At 43.2% G+C, this 19,223-nt stretch overlaps 1 protein-coding gene across 5 annotated transcripts in view; it reads right to left on the bottom strand.

The window, feature by feature from the left end:
• Positions 1–19,223, bottom strand: part of ABCA1 (ATP binding cassette subfamily A member 1) — a 138,095-nt gene that overhangs the window by 97,883 nt on the left and 20,989 nt on the right. For all 5 annotated transcript variants that reach the window (XR_009251525.1, XM_058694683.1, XM_058694685.1 and 2 more), the window contains exons 2-5: positions 18,573–18,737; positions 8,457–8,550; positions 4,335–4,476; positions 2,904–3,022 (exon numbers count right to left, since the gene is read on the bottom strand). Coding sequence is in view for 4 of the 5 variants with exons in the window: in XM_058694683.1 (XP_058550666.1) it covers positions 2,904–3,022; positions 4,335–4,476; positions 8,457–8,550; positions 18,573–18,638 (421 nt within the window). In the remaining variant the exon portion in view is untranslated. The remainder of the gene's footprint in view (positions 1–2,903; positions 3,023–4,334; positions 4,477–8,456; positions 8,551–18,572; positions 18,738–19,223) is intronic.

Raw genomic sequence — 19,223 nt, 5'->3', positions numbered from 1 at the left:
ATTTTCCCTCTCGGTTCAAAAGACCAACAGCATGATTAAGAAATGGAGAACAAGTAATTTGCAATACTGTGTATTTAAAAGACTGTAATTTTGGTTGATTGCACATGGAACAGAACTCAACAGTGTGACGTGGATGCCAAAAAGTCTAATGCAATCTCATATTGCATTAACAAAAATATAGCTGCTCAGAACAAGGGAGGCAAAAATCCCCTTCTACTCTGCGCTGGAATACTGCTGTGATTTCTGATAAACTTCAAGGAGGACATACACACACTGAAACACAACCAAAGGAGAGGCAGAAATAGGAGCGAAAAAAACAATCCAGAAGAGGAATGAAGGACATTTAGCCTAGAAAAAAAATCAAAGACTTCAGGAAGAAAGGGGGAAAAAAACCACAAGAGCTGTCTTTAAACATTTCAAGGGAAATGGAATTAGCCCCACTGTCTGGAAGGTATAGTGGGAGTAGTGAATATTTTCTGCTAATTAGAGCTATCAATACCCAAAGTGAGCTGCCATGTGAGAGGTAGGTCCCATTCAGGAAGTAGGTGTGGAGCAGAGAAGGTTGATGAGGGCAAGACTCCAGACCAAGGGTCTGTCCAATCCCGCCAATGGCAGGATAAGAGGGCTAACTAAGCCCATCATACTGTGAGTAGGGCTCTCAGTGCAGATAAACACAGGGCTCTCAGTCAGGATGTACGTGGACATACCCCAGGCTCAGATTCTCTCTGAAATCTACAGTGCTATTCGAATTTGGCAAAAAGTTACTGATTTCGCCTAGGAAGAAACGCCATCCCTGTGCATTTCCCTCCATTCTGAGGCCCAGGTCAGGAATGCAAGCCAGGCAAAGAAAGGTGGAAACAATTTAAGTAGCTGCAGCACAGAAAAAGGAATGGACCAGTGAATGGAGAGATGGGTAATAAGCACTGGAATGATATAATCAAAATCACAGGAAACCCTCTCTCTTCAGAGCTTTGCACAGAACGTTTTTTGGACATAGGTTTGTCTTCTCTTCCCCACCCTAATTCATGTCTCCAGCTGCTCAAAAAGAAAAATGGTTCTGTATCTAACGAAGCTTCCACTAAGATCTGAAACTCTGCTTAACAACTCAGCCCCATCAGTAAGTCTGTCTCCAGCCATGAAGTTGAAAGGCAGAAGAGAGAGGCCAGGTGCTCAGAAATGCCTCACTGACACCTACAAGTAACACTGGCTCCCAGTTATTACACATCTACTACTGTGCCAGACACTGTGTTAGGTTTGACATTTTACGTTGCAAGCTACCCGTTATTTTATAGCTGGAGAAATCAAGGCTCAGAGGGGTTTTAAGTGGTTTGTCCAAGATGTCACCACTTCAAAATAATGCTAGCTCATATTCACAAAGTGTTTTCTATGTGCCAGGTGCTGTTTTCAAGCAATCACATGTTATTCCCCACAACAATCCTACGAGATAAGTTCTCCTATTGTCCCCATTTTACAGAGGAGGAGAGTGGCCTAAAAGGGCCTAAATGACTTATTTACAAAGTCACAAAGCTGCAAAATAATATATCCTACACGGTCTCTCTGTAGTAGGAGAAATAACCCTAGCTATCCTCCGGTCCACCAGACAGGGACCCTCCAGATCAGAAAGGACTGAGACTTTGGTGGCTGTGACTATGATTGGTGCTGGGACAGACACATGTGTGCAGGGTTAGGGGCCTACAGGGCAAGAGGATGGCCAGGCCACACAGCACGGAGTGGTCAGCCAGGAGCCCCCCGCAGCCAACCCAGGCGGCTCAGCACAGCCACACCTCTCTTGAGGGGAAGCAACACCTGCTCCATGCCACCCACACACAACTCCGTGTGTCATCAGTTCCCACACTGCTCACTGCCTCTTCTCTTGCCCAGCGAAAGCACGGTTCTGTCTTCCCAAGAAAACACTCCAAGGCTGGTTGAAATTCTAGCACTTTACACCATTTCTTCTTTTGCCAAGTGGGTCACAAACTGGGAGGCTTTTCAGCAGAAGCTGACCCTCCCCAGCCCTCCCAAAACACCAAACTCAGTACAAAGTACTGTCTCGGATGGAGCAGTGGCAATAAGTGGCCCATGATGGGGAGTAATAACGTATGACCAACATTGTTTAGAACCACAGGGTGATGATAGAAAGCAGACCGACTCTCGGTCGGCTTCATTATTGCTTTGCAACTGTCTGCAGACTGTGTGCACCGGGACTGCCTGCACTCGGGAGACCGCTACCCCCGCACCCACCCCCCGCCCCCCCCGCCCCTTGGCCGGCCACTGCCTGCCTGGAAGGCTGCTCCGTGACTCTGACTCGTGCAGCCGATCCCTGACGCAGCAAACCACCTGCTCCTCAGACACTTCCTCAGTGGCAGGCGAGAAACCACCCAGGCACTCACCAGATCGCAGATAAAGACCACTCTTTAAAATCAGACTTCAAATGCCCATCAGACTAAACCGAATGACCAGGGGGAAGATGAGCTGCATTTCCCTTTTAGAAATAAAGGCTTAACTTTCCCCTATCCATTCCAAGCTGCAACTCTAACCGCTCTTATACGCATGTAATTATCCCCTGTCTATAAATGTGCCCATTTGCAGCAACCATACACGCAACCCCAAAAAAATGAACTTGGCAGCAACCTGCACCCCCCAATTGTCCTAATGCTGGGCCTGTGCCATTCCTCTCTGGGGATTTTTCCTCTGTCCCCAGGAGGAGGCCAGCAAATTCACAGTCAGCCTCGTTTCTTCTCAAACACCTCCTGCAGAGAGGTCTTATGGCCCAGCCACTGAGGAAGAAAGCTCCCCAGGAAAGAGCTAAAAGGAACAAGTGCCAGGCCATCCGGGCTGCCATCTCGCCCCCATGCAGGTCAATTTCCAATTATGAACCAACACACAGAAGGCTTTGTGCTTACTTGAGTTGTAATTCTCAATCTGCTGTAATGTCCTTAGAACTTGGTGCATGTCCTTCATGCTGGTGTCTTTCTGACTGTATAAAAGAAGCCGCTGAGCATCTGAGAACAGGCGAGACACACTGTAGGAGGTGCAAGAAAAGAAGAAAAGCCCCAGTTAGACCAGCTGCCACTCTGGCTTGAGGAAAGTACCTGCCAGGAAAGTATGCCCCAGCCTGGCTGCCAGGTCTCCTGTGGGCCAGCTCCGGTCCCCTCCTACCACTTCCCACCCCAGCTCCATGAATACCCCGTGCTCCCGCCCACCTGGCACAATCCTTTGCCCTACACGCTCTTCCGTGTGTGCACACAACCAAATCTTATCACCCTGCAAGGCCCAGCCCATGTGCCTCCTCTCCAGGAAGCCCTCCCTTACACACACACACACACACACACACGAACACACACACACACACATCCAGGGCCAACTTATCCATGAGACACAGTAGACACAGTGCCCATGGCCCAGAATATTCTTAGGGGTCCACAAAATTTTTTCATTTCTTTTAAAATCAGAATAAAAAATGAAATTCAGAAATTCAAATGAATATATATGATGATGAATTCAACCTAAATTATATTCATTTTTTTTACCAACAGTTATAAAAGGGGGTCCATGAAAGCTACAAAGCCTGAGGTCCATGAACACTGTAATGTGGCCCTGCCTACCCCAACTGCTGCTTCCTCAGAACTGTCCTAATACATCTCGTAGAGTCCTTTGTCCGCTCCAACTCATGCCACGGTTCTGTGCATTCCAAGAATCTTCAATCTTCAATCTTCCTCACTTCGCAAACACTTATCAAGTCCATACTATGTCCAATATTGAAGCCGGGAGCCAGGGATACAAGAGCAAAGGAAGCAACATCCTGGCTGTCAGGGAGCTCATACCCGGGGAAGAGAAAGACCTGCAGACATGGGGACACTGCAGTATGACAGGGCAGTGACAGAGTAAGAGCGGATCTGGAAGCAGAGGACCAAATTCTCTGATCCTTAGCCATGAGCTCCTTGAGGGCAGGCCCCCTCCCATGCTCACCTCTGCACCACCTCCCCCAGCTCCGAGAGCAGCCATTTCAGATGCACAAGAAGTTTTGCTAAATGAGTAGGATAATTAATGGACAGAACTCTGCTATGTCTCCCCTTCCCTACTTATTGACCAGTTTCTAGAAATATGGCCCCCAACCACATGACTCTTAGCTACATACTGTTACTCCTAAAATGCACCAAAGTAAGGTCCCCATAGTCTTAAATCCTGGTGGCAATCCTCCCAGCCCTCATTCTTCAAACCTTTACAAAAGCAACTTCACTCAAATTCAACCATTCAAAATTCTCTGGAGGTTGAGAAAGGAAGAAAAAGTATTAACTGACAAGTTTGGAAAGAAAACCTGATATAGTACTTACATGGATTTGTTAAAGTTTCCAACAACTCCAGGGGCCTCACCAGGAGTCGGATAACGGAAACAAGGGTTATTGGCATTACAGATAATCCCCTGAACCCAAGGAAGCGTTCCTGCAGAGGGCATGGCTTTGTTTGGAAAGTGGCCTATGAAATCAAGAAGAAAAACACAAAGAGAAACATTAATTCTTGAAGTGATTCCGGGACTTGATAGGAACCTTTATCTCTTTTGGTTCCACCCATATATTGCTTCATCCCAATTCTGTCTGTCCCATTACCCACATCACAGAGACCAGCCACCTCTGGACACATCCTACCCTGAGTCAGAAACTTGGCATCAGATAGTAGTTCTTAATCTATTTGACATCACCTGGGGAATGGGATTCAAGGCCCCAGTCCTGGGGAAGTGACGACAGTAGTAGAGGAAGACCATATACAAAAAGTGCCTGATGTGTAGCAAGCACTTGGCCATCATTATTCGACCTTCCACCTCCTGCCTTACCTTTCGGAGATGTGGAGGGGCCCTGGGAACGACCTTATTAGCCAGTTCCTTCATGCTCTAAGGAAACCACAGCCAGATGAAGTGTCAGGTGAAGAATGCTCAAGGAGACAGTGGGCAGGACTAGGAGTGGAACCCACATGTCCGTGATCCCGATCCATGTTCCTTCCCTTATTCCTGAGGTACTGTCCTCTGCTGGCCAAACACCTCAGTTTCTCCTCCTCTGCCAGCTCACAAGCTCCTCAAAGGCACCTAATAACCATGCTGACTTGGGATCAGATATCATCTGTGAAGCTATATTTGTTGTCATTGCTGTTCTGTCGCTTATCAAAACACTGAGCCCCATCCCATAGGTCACCCCTTCACTCTTCTTTCCCTTCATTATGGAGGCGCTTCTTACAAACAGCATGACTGGGGAGTCTGGGACTGGTCCCATGTGTCAAAGGCACAGATCGTGTGAGGTTGTCAGCTACAGGTGCCCCTTACAAGGATCAAGATAAATGAATCCTGGAACCAGGAGCTTTTAACGTGAGAACCAAGCATGTGTGGTTTGGACAGAAAGGCCATGGCTCCAGCTTTCATCATATTCTCTGTATTATCTGTGATCCTAAAAGAGTTAATGGCCATTAAAAACAATGGCTCAAAGCACCTGAGTAGCTCAGTCAGCTAAGTGTCCAACTCTTGGTTTTGGCTCAGGTTATGATTTCAGGGTCGTGGGATCAAGCCCTACATCAGGCTCTGCACAGACAGCTCGGATTGTGCTTGAGATTTTCTCTCCCCCTCTATGTCCCTGCCCTGAATGGACACACATCTCTCTCTCTCCAAAAATAAATAAATAAACATAAAAAAAAAAAAAAAAAAAAACAGTGGCTCTAGGTGATGAAGAACTATGTAGCTTTACAGATTTTGAGGTTAGACTAACTGGGTTTCACATCTAGTCCCCAAAACTTGCTAAGTAGCAACTTCAGCCAAGTCACCGAACTCCTACCTCGGTTTCCTGATCTGTAAAATGGTGATAAAAATACAATCTACTTCACAGAGCTGTGGTGAGTATTGCATGCATTCTTACAGGCAAAGCATGTATCAGAGCGCCTGGCACAGGGTAAAGGCTCAATGAGTGAGCCTGTCAGGATTACTGAGGCACTGTGGTTGTGCACCTACAATAGTACTCACTCTGCTACTGTCCAGCCAGGAACAGCCTCTCCACCTCACAGCTACCACCATCCTCCAAAGCAGGAATCCTGTTTTACTCATCTTACTCTTTCATACAAATGTGCTAACAAAGTCTACCCAGAAGGTAAACTATAACCAGGAGTTTGCTACCCTTTGCAATTTCAATATTGGGGTCCTTCTTCCTTTTTCTTCCATCCATAGTCCAACCAGAGAGGCAACATCCAAAGCAAGGATGTGACAAGATCTGATCACTGTGGCCAACCTCTACAGGGACTCTGGCCTGTTGAACATTTACTCAGTTAACCTCCTTATCTCCCTGTTAATAGTTCAAGGAAAACCAAACAAGGTCCCTTGCCTAAGTCAGCTGCTCTTCATGCAGATGAAATTTATGTAACCCAACCAAACGCTTGAAGAATCAAGGGATTCTCCTCTTTAACCTCCTGGAGATACTTGGCACCAAAGACAGGGTAATGTTGGTCCATGCAACACAGGGCAATGGAAGGCGAAGTTATTTTAGACTGATCCTTGTGGAGTAAAGCAAAGACCCTTTCCTATAGGTTGTATCCCCCAATGTGTGTGTGGGGGGGGGGGGGAACAGGATGGGGACTTGGCACTGGGTATACAGGAGGACAATCAAATAGCATAATGGACTCCCAGGGCCCACAGAAGTGATTACGACCTTAATGGCTCTTGACCAAATCGGGGAAGATTTATGGGGAACAGTTATACACCAATCCTTTATTCCCAGAGAAAGACACTTCTGCAAGCTTTATCTGAGCTCTCTGTTCTTCTGGCTATGTCCCTAGAAGGTGGTGAGAGCAGGAGGTAAGGTTGCAAGAAGTACACAAAGGGGGATTAAAGTCTCACCTGCCTTCTGTAAGAATAGGAACTTCACATTTCTGAGAATCTAGTCTACATCCAGAGGGCTCTGGGTTAAGATTTCACAACTTGTCCAAGAGCACAATCTCAGCAAGTAGTGTAGCAAGGATCCAAACAAACCCCAATTTGTCTGATGCCAAGGTCTGCGTGATTTCTACTACACCATCTTGCCTGTTTGTGATCATTCCTGAGAGATTATAGCCTAGCAGATGAAAAAGCGGAGTTTTCCCTAAAATGTGTACTTCAGTGAAGCTTAGGGTAATGATTCAATAAAATCAAACATGCATTCATTCACTAAACTTCAGGGCACCAAAAGAAAAAGCAGAATTACCTCCCTGGCCCACAAATTGAGCATAGATTTCATTTTATGCTCTTTTCTTTTTTGGTGAGATCAGAAAAATGACATTTGGTAGAATGTTCTTGAGGTTTTGTGGGTTTCATGTTTTTGTTTTTTTAACTTCAATAGGTATAATATGCGCTAGCAAATTAGCAGGTAAATAACTGTCATTATGTGCTGTGAGACGGATGGGACCAGACCAAGAACACAATTAAAAGGTGACCCTAACCCCATCTCTTCCCAGAGGAACAGTATCCTGCAAGCCTGTAGAGCTGACAGGATGTGAGTGGAGCTGGTTAATGGTAGGAAAAGTCATGGAAGCAATGGAACAAAGATCCCAGTTAAACCTCCCACATAAATATTGACCCTTTAGACGGGGGCATTTCTGCAGTCAGTCCATCCAGCACGCCTAGCCAGGAGACAAAGACGGTGATTGCAGAACAACACAACAACCACATGGGGTAGGTGCTGTCATTCTCTTAGGTACAGAGAGGCTAAGTCACTTGCCCAAGGTGATATGCCTAGTATTGAAACCAGGATTCAAACCCAAGTAACTTGACATCTAGAGCTTGTGTTCTTAGCCATTACTATATTTTTTACGCTGTTTTAAAGGCCACCATCCAAACACATGATTGGGAGTCTGATGATCTGATCTTAATTTCACCTGTTACTTATGGGATATGTGACCTTGGGCAAGTCCCTGCACTTCTTGGAGCCTCAATTTACTTACCAAGAAATTAAAGCAATAGATAACAATGAGGAGTCTACCATACAAGGTTGTTATGACAATCACACAAAAGAATATTAGTCAATCTGAGCAGTTCTATATAAATGCTGCTTAAAATTATATGTTTCCATGATTTGCAAATTGTGCAGTAAAGACGTAATGCATATGAAAAAAACTGGCAGGGTCCAGATGACAGTTGAGTTAAGGCACTGCCCCAGGAGGCTTTTTTAATCACCACTTTCTGACTTATGGGTAAGGTTATTTTACTTTCATGATCTAAAATGGATGAAACAGATGTTGGCTATTATTATAATTACTGTTATCACCATTCGCTAAGACTGAAAATGGTTTCCTGAGTTCACGCCTTATCAAAAAATTAGAAGCTTTTCTGTTCCAAATCATGTGTGGTATTTCCTAAAGATAGCATCTTGGGACAGGTCAAATGTAGCTTGTGTCCACTACCTGGATTTCGCTTGCCAGGGGAGTCTCAGGCAGGATGCTCAGATACTTACATTCATGTTGTTCATAGGGTGGGTAGCTCAGCCGAACAGAGATCAGGATCAGGAAGATAAATAGGGGCCAGGCCACTTCCAGCAACAGCTGACACTGAGGGGGGAAACAAGACAGAGTGCTGTGAATTTAAAAAATAACATGGATGCCTAATGCTCTTTGGCTTTGGGAAATCCACAGCAAAGTTAATTAAACAACTGATCAAATCTCCAGCCTCTCCTACCACTCTCCAGGCTTTAACAACACTGAATTGTCTACAGTTCTCATGTTGTAACCTATTACTCCATACCTCTGTGTTCTCCTCAAGAAAGGAAAATGCTTCCTATCCTGCTTCATCTGGTTCACTACTTACTATTCGTTCTTCAAGACAGACTTACTCCGGCATCATTTCCTTTACTAAAATCTCAGACTGAGCTTAGAAGCCCTTCTCCTATAATAGTAACTGGTGCATATTCCTCCCAGAGCCTTTTCCTCCAGCCCCTGAAATCATCTATCACTGGCCTCCTCACCACAATATGAGCACCCCCTGAAGGCAAACACTCCCGTCAGCTTTGCATTCCCAGCCCTGGGACAGTGTCAGGTAGGTAAGGACCATTTGTTGAAAGGAGAAAGCCAGGCAGCCTGCTGTGCTAAACACACCATCTCTGCTCCTTTGTATGCACACAAAGTTGTCCCCCATTGGGCTGAGAAAGGTCTCCAAAGCACAATGGAAAATCACACAGAGTTCCATATTGAACTGTGTGCCTCCAGGACTGGAAAGCTGGGAAAAGTGCAAAGTTCTTCTTCCCCATCCATCAAGGTCTGGGTACCATCTTCTCCAGTGGGTTAGATCAGTAAACTTACAAGTAAGCATGATCCACTGGTGAAAACAATATGGTGTCTCTAAAGGAAAACCCTGCCTCAGTGAGTTACCAGGAGATAAATAAGTCTAGGGACAGTATGGAAATCATTAGACATGATTCAATTGAACTGGGGGTGCTCACGCAAAGACTCTCACCTCTTTTATTCCCTTCATTTCTAGACTCTAACGTTCTAATTAGGATGAACACCAAAGAGCCCAGAAGAGTCACAGGGCCTTGTGGTTAAGAGTAATTACAACTGTGGCTGCAGAGCCATAAAGCCAAGAGAACACTGACCTAAAATCCTCCCTTCTTTTTTTAAACAGATTTTTTTTCTTGATCTTTAAGTACATATATTTTCATTGTGAAAAATTTGAAATTAAAAAAATCAAGGGGGTGCCTGGGTGGCTCAGTCAGTTGAGCATCTGACTCATGATTTTGGCTCAGGTCATGATCCCAGAGTCATAAGATGAAGCCTAGCACAGGGCTCCACGCTGGGCATGGAACCTGCTTGGGATGCTTTCTCTCTTCCTCACCCTTCACCCCTACTCCATTCATACTCGCTCTCTCTCTCTCTCTCTCTCTCTCTCTCAAAAAAAAAAAAATCCAGAAAAGTAGAAAAAAGTAAACACAAATCACCCTTAATCCTACTTCCCAAAGATAATCCCTAGTAAACTGAGCTAACAAAGGCTTTCTGTTAATATTTTTTGCCATTTCTATGTATACATGAATATTTTTCTCTACAAAACTGACATTATACAGCATATTTTATATTTATAAAGCAATTTTATATTTTGCTTTTTTATTTAACATCATAATGGAAGTCTTCTATGACATAAAATATTCTCTTAAAATATGGATCTTAATGGCCACTTTGATATTCCATCCTGTGAACACATCATAATTAATAAAACCTCTCTGTTCCTGCTGTCATTTGTTGTTGGATTTTGGTATTTTAAATAACACATTTTTAATTTCCAGAGACCTTTGTTATGGTTACCTACTAAACTCTTTTTAAATCTTCTTTTTGGAAGGAAATACAAAGACGATAACAGTGGCTATCTTGGGGTGATAAGAACATGGGTGACTTTTCAAAATACTTTTCAGTGCTGGGGCTGGGGCTCAGTTGGTTGAATGTCCGACTCTTGATGTCAGCTGGGGTCATGATCTCATGGTTCGGGGTCATGATCTCAAGGTTTGTGGGGTCAAGCCCTACATCAGGCTGTGCTCTGACAGCATGGAGCCTGCTTGGGATTCTTTCTCTCCCTCTCTCTCTGCCCCTCCCCTGCACGTGCACACTAGCATACCATCTCTTTCTCTCTCCAAATAAAGTTTAAAAACATAAAATTTTTTTCCATTTTAAAAATAAAAAACTATCCTGTGTTTCCTAAATTTTCCATAATGTATATGTATTACTTCTCAAATGGAACAAAAATCCACTGTTACCATATATCCATAAAGAATAGTTTACACTATTTGATAGCACACTAAGGGGGAAAGAAAAGACAAATGAGTCTTTTGGAAGAAAGCATATGTCAGTGTGGGGTCTCCAAGACCGAAGATGTGGCTAATCTTCCTAGTATTTCTCTAAATAATCCCAAAGAAGCAACACACATTGAAATCTCCAAGATTTCAAATGACATTCACTCTCTTCTACCATCAAAGTTGAAAGCCCCTCCTTGGAGTTCCCCAGGTACTCAGTGCCTTCATCAGAACATGGCACAGGAGGGACCCTATTTAAAAAAGAGTTTCTCCCCCACTATCACTTTCTTCTCACTAAGCCTGCCACCAAGAAAGACCTAAAAAATGTTCATTGACTAAGAGAATGAACTGATGTTTATAAAATAATACAGATGAAAATACAAATCAGTTTGAGCCCTCTGGAAAAGCAATATGAGTATCCCCTTTCACCAAGTAATATTCCTACAAATTCACCCTACAGAACTAAATTTAAAATATCAAAAAGCTGTACACATGAAGTTATTCAGCCACTGAAGCATTGCAATTACAAAATACTGGAAACAACTTAGCTGCACAGCAATGGGAAATGATTAAATTATGGTACATCTACTGGACAATATATTGTGCAGTCACCACATCTATGAAACACAGACACTATTAAACATACAATAGTAAGTGAAAAAAAGCAGAGCACAAAATTGTATGTTTTACAAGCTTATAGCTAAATAAAATCATTCACAAATATCAACAGGAATAAAACTTTTTAAAAATGGCATAACTGTAGGGGCGCCGGGGTGGCTCAGTTGGTTAAGCGTCCGACTTCAGCTGAGGTCATGATCTCGCGGTCCGTGAGTTTGAGCCCCGCGTCGGGCTCTGGGCTGATGGCTCAGAGCCTGGAGCCTGCTTCCGATTCTGTGTCTCCCTCTCTCTCTGCCCCTCCCCCATTCATGCTCTGTCTCTCTCTGTCCCAAAAATAAATAAACGTTAAAAAAAAAAAAATTAAAAAAAAAATGGCATAACTGTGAATGAACTCAAAAAATAATGAACTCAGAAAAAAACAAAAACAAAAATTAGTGAAGAGTATGAGTAAGATAAACAGTGGTCATCACCCTTGGTGCTCTGAAGCTACCATCTGTATATTTAGGATAAACAGTAGCTACCATTTATTTATTTAGAGTCCAGTACATAGTAAGCACATTACATATGGATGATCTCATTTCTTTCTCCAAACAACCTTGTGATGTAGGAACCATTAATGTCCCCATTTTATATGTGGCAAAAATATATATAAGTAGGGGAAAAGGAAGAGTAAGTCATAGAGACAAAGGCAGAATTGAGATTAACTGCTAGTTCTGCCCAACTATAGAGGCCACATGACATTGACACAGCAGTGGCCCAGGTGGGAAGTGACCCCATTCAGTGGCATGGTCACAAAACATCAACTAGTTCCATGGAGGTATAATGAACTCATGGTCTATAGATTTTTAACAGTTACAGCCAATGGTGAGCACCTACTATATACCAGGGATTTTTATACATCTCATCTCTAATATTTAATTCTCATAATGACTCTGTGAGACAGGTTGAATCATTACCATGAAACTAAGGTTTGAAGAAGTTATCACCTGTAGCCTGGTAAGAGAGTGCACCAGCACTTGAACCCAGTTCTACTGATCCCCATTTGCTATTGTCCCCACTTTACAGTTGAGGACATGGAGGCTTATAGTTAATAAATAAACATCCAAATGTTGGCAATAGGATATGAACTTATCAAATAAAAGCTGTATTGATGAATTACCTTAAAATTAACAGCAATCTGCCATGGTAGATTGGGGCCAAAAGATCCCCCTCTTACTAACTTGCTAATTTATAATATTTCTTTACCTATGATACACATATTTTAAAGCATTCCTCTCAGAATTGCTTCGAAACTTAAGAAGATAATGGATATAAAAATATTTCAAAACTAGAAAATGCAGGCTACATATCGAGAATCATTATTACAAATATGAAGATTATTTGGAAATAAGAGAAGATATACACAAAATTACATCAGATGAAAGAAGAAAACAGAACATAAAATGGTACATACACATGTAATGATTACAATGGTCTCCTTGGGCTACGGTCACTCAAGTCCCTTCAGGGCCAAGGACTACACGATCTGATTCCCATCATCATGACCCATCCACTTCAGGGACTTCTTCTGGACATAAAATAAAATTCAACTGCCCTTCCCCAACTCCAAGGCCAGGCATGATCTGGCCCTGCCAATCCCCAACTCATCCCCCTAGCCGGTCTTCATTCACTCCACCAGTGCCACTGGCTTTTCTGTTCCTTGACTTGGGAACATGCGTTAGGCCCATAGCCTTCACACCACATGTCTCTCTACCTGGAATATGATGTTGCCCCTAATCTCTGAGCTCCTGATCTTCTCCAACTTGAACTTCAGGGCTCTCAGCTTAAATGTCATAACTTTCCATTCTACATTAAGTCCCTTTCCAAGGCCTGGTAGAATCTAACATAGTGCCAAAGTCTGTCTGATTTATTTTCTTCCTAACACCTATCACAGTTTGTTATTATATTTTTACTTCTGTGATGTCTTTTGTACCTGCTTTGCTCGCTGAACTGTCAGCTCCGCGAGGGCCAGGATCACATCTGTCTGCTCCACCACTACACCCGGTCCACTGTCCCATATGTAGTGGATGTTCAGTCAATATTTATCCCAATGAAACAATAAATGGCTACGTGTTCTAACTTTCTTCATCCCATACAAGACGAAACTAAAACTCAAGAGAAACGACTTTCCCTTAGCCATTGAGGCATATGGTGGCCAAGCTGGAATTAGAACAGAATGAGAATTAAATAAAAATTAGAATCATTATCCGGATTTGAACCGTCACTGCCAGGCCAGGAACAAGGATGAGGAAGAAATGTATCAGCTGAAACTGGAAGTGGAGAGGGAATGTGGAAAGTTTTCATCTACCCTGGAAAATTCTCTAATGGCTCTTAAATGAGGAGTTTTAATTTCTATTTATTTGATAGTTTATTCCTTATCGTTAACCAAAGTCCAAATACCTATACTCTCTGTGACAATTAGAATTACCTATCTTCCCAGGCACATGACTAATCAGATCTAATAGAGAAAATTAATAGCAAAAGCAAAAAAGAAAGGCCAGATGGCCACAGTGTCCCATCTGTTCCATGGGACCTTGGCCTCTGGCTCAGCCTAAAACCAGATGAGGATCCTGAGAGCCCTGAAGCCCCTCGCCCTTCCGGTCCCAAGCCCTGTTTGTACTGAATGACTGCCACCCACACAAGTTAACCGTTACTTTGGACCCAAACTGAGCTTTGCACTCGACTTTCGCAACTCTCGGTGTATTCTTTGCCCAACAGAAACAACGGAAAGCTAACCCTGGTTGATGGCTGTTGTGAGGGGACAATGGGGGCACAAAGATGTCCCCAGGATTCCTTAGCAAACAAGGACAGAGAGGGAAAGGGCAAATGTTGCCTTTCCACAGGGCTATTCTGGGGTGTACTGTTCAGCCCCCAGTTTTTACATATTCTTCCCAGCAGCAGAACACAAGGCCCCTATAGCAGGGGAGCCTCCTAGAGACCTGCAAACTAATGGCCCATTTAATATATTTACTACTCCTTCAGTAACCACTTATTAAGCATATCTCAGGTACCAGGCTCTGAAGCTAAGTGTGTATTTCTAGAATCTGAGAAAATGGGAAACAAGCAATGATATCCCACACATTGTGGGCAAGAACAATCATGGAGCTTCTTTCCCTGCCCAGTAGGCAGTGGGTTCTGACTATGTGAGCTAACGAAGAGAAACCAAAACCCTGGACAGGTCCCCATGTCTCAACAATATCATCCAGAAATCCAAGCCAGGTGGATTGGGAAGTAGCTACCAGTCAGCACTTAAGATCCATGGGCATTAAACCCTTAGTGCAGATAAAGCAAAACCAGCCGGGGGAAGAAAAAAAAAAAAAAAAAAAAAAAGCCTGTAGGGACACTCTGGACCCCTGCCCCCCAGCCTGGAATCCCAGATCCATCAACTGTACTAGGGGCAGCCCAGATCTCTCCAGCTCTGACAACCTAAGCATCTATAACCTGGAATAAACTGCCTTTTTTTTTTTTTTCAGCTTCAGAAAAATACATTTCCTTGAGCTCTCAGGAAGGGAAGTAAGGACAAGCTAGCAGGCTTGTGGTGTACCATCCAGAAAAGCCCTTTTGTGTCAGATGCTGTATCTTTACTTCCGCCAGCAAAAACTCTGCCAGAAGGCTACAAATTGCCTTTGACTAAGCCTGCCTATCTCCCTAATCTTAACTCTTTTTAAATCCACAAGCAGTACTAAACCAGAAGTGACAAGCTGAAGACCAGAAGAGGCTGGCCCAGTCTGAATGGCCCAATCCCATGTCTTGTTCCAAGACCCCAAGCTCCTGATTCCTTGGTTGAGCTTGGGGAAATCCCTCCTCTGCTTTGCGTCTCAGTGTTCTCATCTGTGAAATCAGAGGTCTGGACTGGACTACCTTGAGCCCTGCTTTCATTGCTAAGATGATACAATTCTTTCCACCACTCAGTGGTTAATGGATATGCTATGGCAAAGACAGTTTCCCATCATGTGCGCTGCTGCCATCAGGATGAGAAGAGGAGGGGACCTGGAGCACACAATGGTTAAGAAGTGAGGATAAGTGATGAACAGATAGGACTTGGAAATACCAGGACTTGAAATTTCCCAGGAAATACCTAGGAAAAGCCATGAGAAACAGAAGCAAAGGTGAGGAAAAGGTCAGAAACTTCAAGTTTTTGAGACTGAAAACAAAAAATAATGATGCTGCTGAGAAGCAATCTGACAGTGATTTAGAGTACCAGCTCTGGAGTCAGATTATCTAGACTCAAAACCTACATGCACTCCTGAGTAGCAGCGTGGATGGACTTCAGACAGATTACTTAGACTCTCTCTGAACTTCAAGTACCCCAGCTACGACACAAGGAGATAACAGTACTTCATGGGGTCCTAAAGAATTAATCTAATTAATAATGGAAGCTCATCCTAGGCATTTGCTTTCATTATATTATATAATAACACATTATATTTTACTATTACTATTATCATCAATCAAGACAGACAGGATACATAGATTCTAGTTTCTACTCTCTGACTAGTGACCTTAGGATTTAGGTCCCCACTTGTAACATGAGAGGGAAAAAATAATAATAAAATATAACATAACATAACATAACATAACATAACATAAAATAAAAATAAAATAAAATAAAAATAAATCAGTGATTCTCAGACTAGTACATATATTCATGAGGGATTAAATAGGAGTTCTCTGTGAGGATTTTAAACATGTTGTGTTTTCATTTCAATGGTCATCTAAACAAATTCAAATAAACATATCTGAACCTGGGGCATCTGGGTGGCTCAGTCGGTTAAGCGTCCAACTTTGGCTCAAGTCATGATCTCACGGTTCGTGAGTTTGAGCCCCGCGTCCAGCTCTGTGCTGACAGCTCGGGGCCTGGAGTCTGCTTCAGATTCTGTGTCTCCCTCTCTCTCTGCCTCTCCCCTGCTCATGTTCCGTCTCTCTCTCTCTCAAAAATAAAATAAACATTGAAAAAAATTTAAAAAAAAAATCTGAATCTTCTGAATGCCCACTTTATAACTACTTCTGGCACAAGATTTCAAAGCCTAGGTTTACATTTGTATTTGTGATTGTGTTGGCACCGATGTAATTGTAGCAGACTAATGAAAAAGGAACAGATGCGGACGCAATTTATAAAAGAGGAGATTGGACCAAATGAACGCCAAATGATATCAAATGCAGGTCACTGGAAAAGCAGTTGAAGAACTGAATCGTTAGCACAGCAATGTAGACTGTCCAAACTCCAAAGAATCAGCACTACAGCATTCACTACCAAATTCACCTTACTACTTATAATCTGGTTTCAGCTGAACAATGATAGCTGTCTCACTACATTAACGATGTTAATTTGAATTGTACTGGTTTTACAATTTTGTTTGCATTTAATTTGCAAGTATGTATGGGTCATATGGTTGTATAATAGCCTATAAGTACAGAGGTTTATACCTTGTTTCACATATGTACACAAGTAACATCACAAAAAAGAAGAAATTTTAGCAACAACAGATGTTGGCGAGGACGTGGAGAAAGAGGATCTCTTTTGCACTACTGGTGGGAATGCAAACTGGTGCAGCCACTCTGGAAAACAGTATGGAGGTTCCTCAAAAAAATTAAAAATAGAACTATCCTACGACCCAGCAATTGTACTACTAGGTATTAATCCAAGGGATACAGGCATGCTGTTTTGAAGGAGCACATGCACCCCAATGTTTATAGCAGCACTATCAACAATAGCCAAAATATGGAAAGAGCCCGACTGTCCAACGATGGATGAATGGATAAAGAAGATGTGGTATATATACACAATGAAGTATTACACGGCAATCCAAAAGAATGAAATCTTGCCATTTGCAACTACGTGGATGGAACTAGAGGGTATTATGCTAAGCGAAATCAGTGAGTCAGAGAAAGACAAATATCATATGACTTAACTCATATGAGAACTTTAAGAGACAAAACAGATGAACATAAGGGAAGGGAAGCAAAAAATAATATAAAAACAGGGAAGGGGACAAAACATAAGAGACTCTTAAATATGGAGAACAAACAGAGGATCGCTGGAGGGGTTGTGGGAGGGGGGATGGGCTAAATGGGTAAGGGGCATTAAGGAATCCACTCCTGAAATCATTGTTGCACTATACGCTAACTAACTTGGATGTAAATTAAAAAAATAAGTTAAATTAAAAAAAAATTTTTTAATTAAAAAAAAGAAAAAGAATAAGTTTCATGAACACAAGGGGAATCTTGATATTTTTGTTCTTTTAAAGAATGTCCAAGCATTATTCTGGTTTGAGAAACACTAATTCAATTCTCTCAAAGGTCTCTTACAGCTTTTTGAGTCTAAGATGATCGTTTTGGTTATAGACATGTTAAGCTTAGTTAAGATAGCCCAGTGGGGACTCAGGCTCTGAACTCAGAAGAAAGGGCAGGGCAGGAAACAGATTTAGAAGCCAACCACAGAGGGGTGCAGCTAAGTCCAGGAGACTAGATAGGGTGTCCAGGAGTGTTCATCAGAGATAGACAAGCAAAGAGCTGATGTCTGAGCTCCAGGGAGCTCACCGTGCCTCACAACCTTTACCCTCCTCTGTGTAAAAACACCATTCACCTGAGCATTAAAGATGATCTTCTCAAGATATGCAAAGAATTTGTGTCCCAACTGGGAAGTGAATGGCTTAGAACCCTCCACAGCAATCAAACAAATCTCAGTTTTATATTCCTTGAGGCTTTCAGTCAGAGCTGAGAGAGTCCACACTGACACGAAGAGATCAGCGTTTAAGAGCTGGGCTGTTAACTCACTTCATTCCCACCTCCCAGAAATACAAGGGCCCTTCAGGTGCTCACAGCCAGGTGGCCCCAAGGCTGTAGCAAAAGGAAAGAACAGGATGGTCAGAGGCAATTCTGTGCCAGATTCCAGGGATCAGAACTCATGCCTGGCCACTAGCACAAACTAAAGCTGACATTTCTGCCTGGCCGCACATCTTCCCTCTCTCATAAGCAGTAGGGCTCTATCAGGACCACACGGACCTGTGCTCATCAGGGCCAGATTCATTCTTTCCCTTTAAGAAACCAAGAGGATTCCCTCTCCTCCCTTCTCCAATCCCCAACTCACAACCATGAAGAAAAGCAGAGGAGAACCTCCCCAGAGAAACCCAAGCTTACTGTTTGTCTTCTTCTGAAAGTGAGGTTCTTCCACAGCAGCAACCTCAACTGTGGCCAGTAAGCCATGTTTCCTCAGCCGGCAGCCGCAGCAACCTGTGTGTGGCTCAGGAGCTTCTGGAGGCAGCAGCAGCAGCTCACAGCAGGGACGCTGTGGCTGGTCATTAACTGAAAGATAAAGCAGGAGAGAACGCTATCAGTTATTGTTGCAAAGCCATACGCCAGTGAGGGCTGTTGCACCAGCCCCCTCACCTGGGACCTCAAAACCCAGATCAGTGTCCTAATTACTCTCAGGAAGCCCTGAGTCCCCACCTTGCAGCTTCAGAGTTTCTCCTGTAAACAGGGATTCTGGAGGTTTTCTGGCTACAGCCTGGAAGTTGGTCATTATAATCCTAATCATTTTAGCTCCGTTGGTGCGACCATTTGGGAATGAAAAACGCACTTATGAAAGAAAACAGACTTAAGTGAGCAATCTTGGTTGGTCAAAACCCTGAGGTTGGAAACGGCACACTGGAATCCCAGACACCTGTCTCACTTGTCTAAGAAAAATGCTTCCCTTCCCCATAAAACGTAGCAGCATTTATGAATTTTGCTTCGAAACTGGAGTAATTTATGCTAATTCTTGAAATCCGCTACCGACCACATTTTCGTCTG

This window comes from Neofelis nebulosa, chromosome 12, assembly GCF_028018385.1.
Source record: "Neofelis nebulosa isolate mNeoNeb1 chromosome 12, mNeoNeb1.pri, whole genome shotgun sequence".
NCBI classification, from domain to species: domain Eukaryota; kingdom Metazoa; phylum Chordata; class Mammalia; order Carnivora; family Felidae; genus Neofelis; species Neofelis nebulosa.
This window is presented reverse-complemented; position numbering and strand designations above follow the sequence as displayed.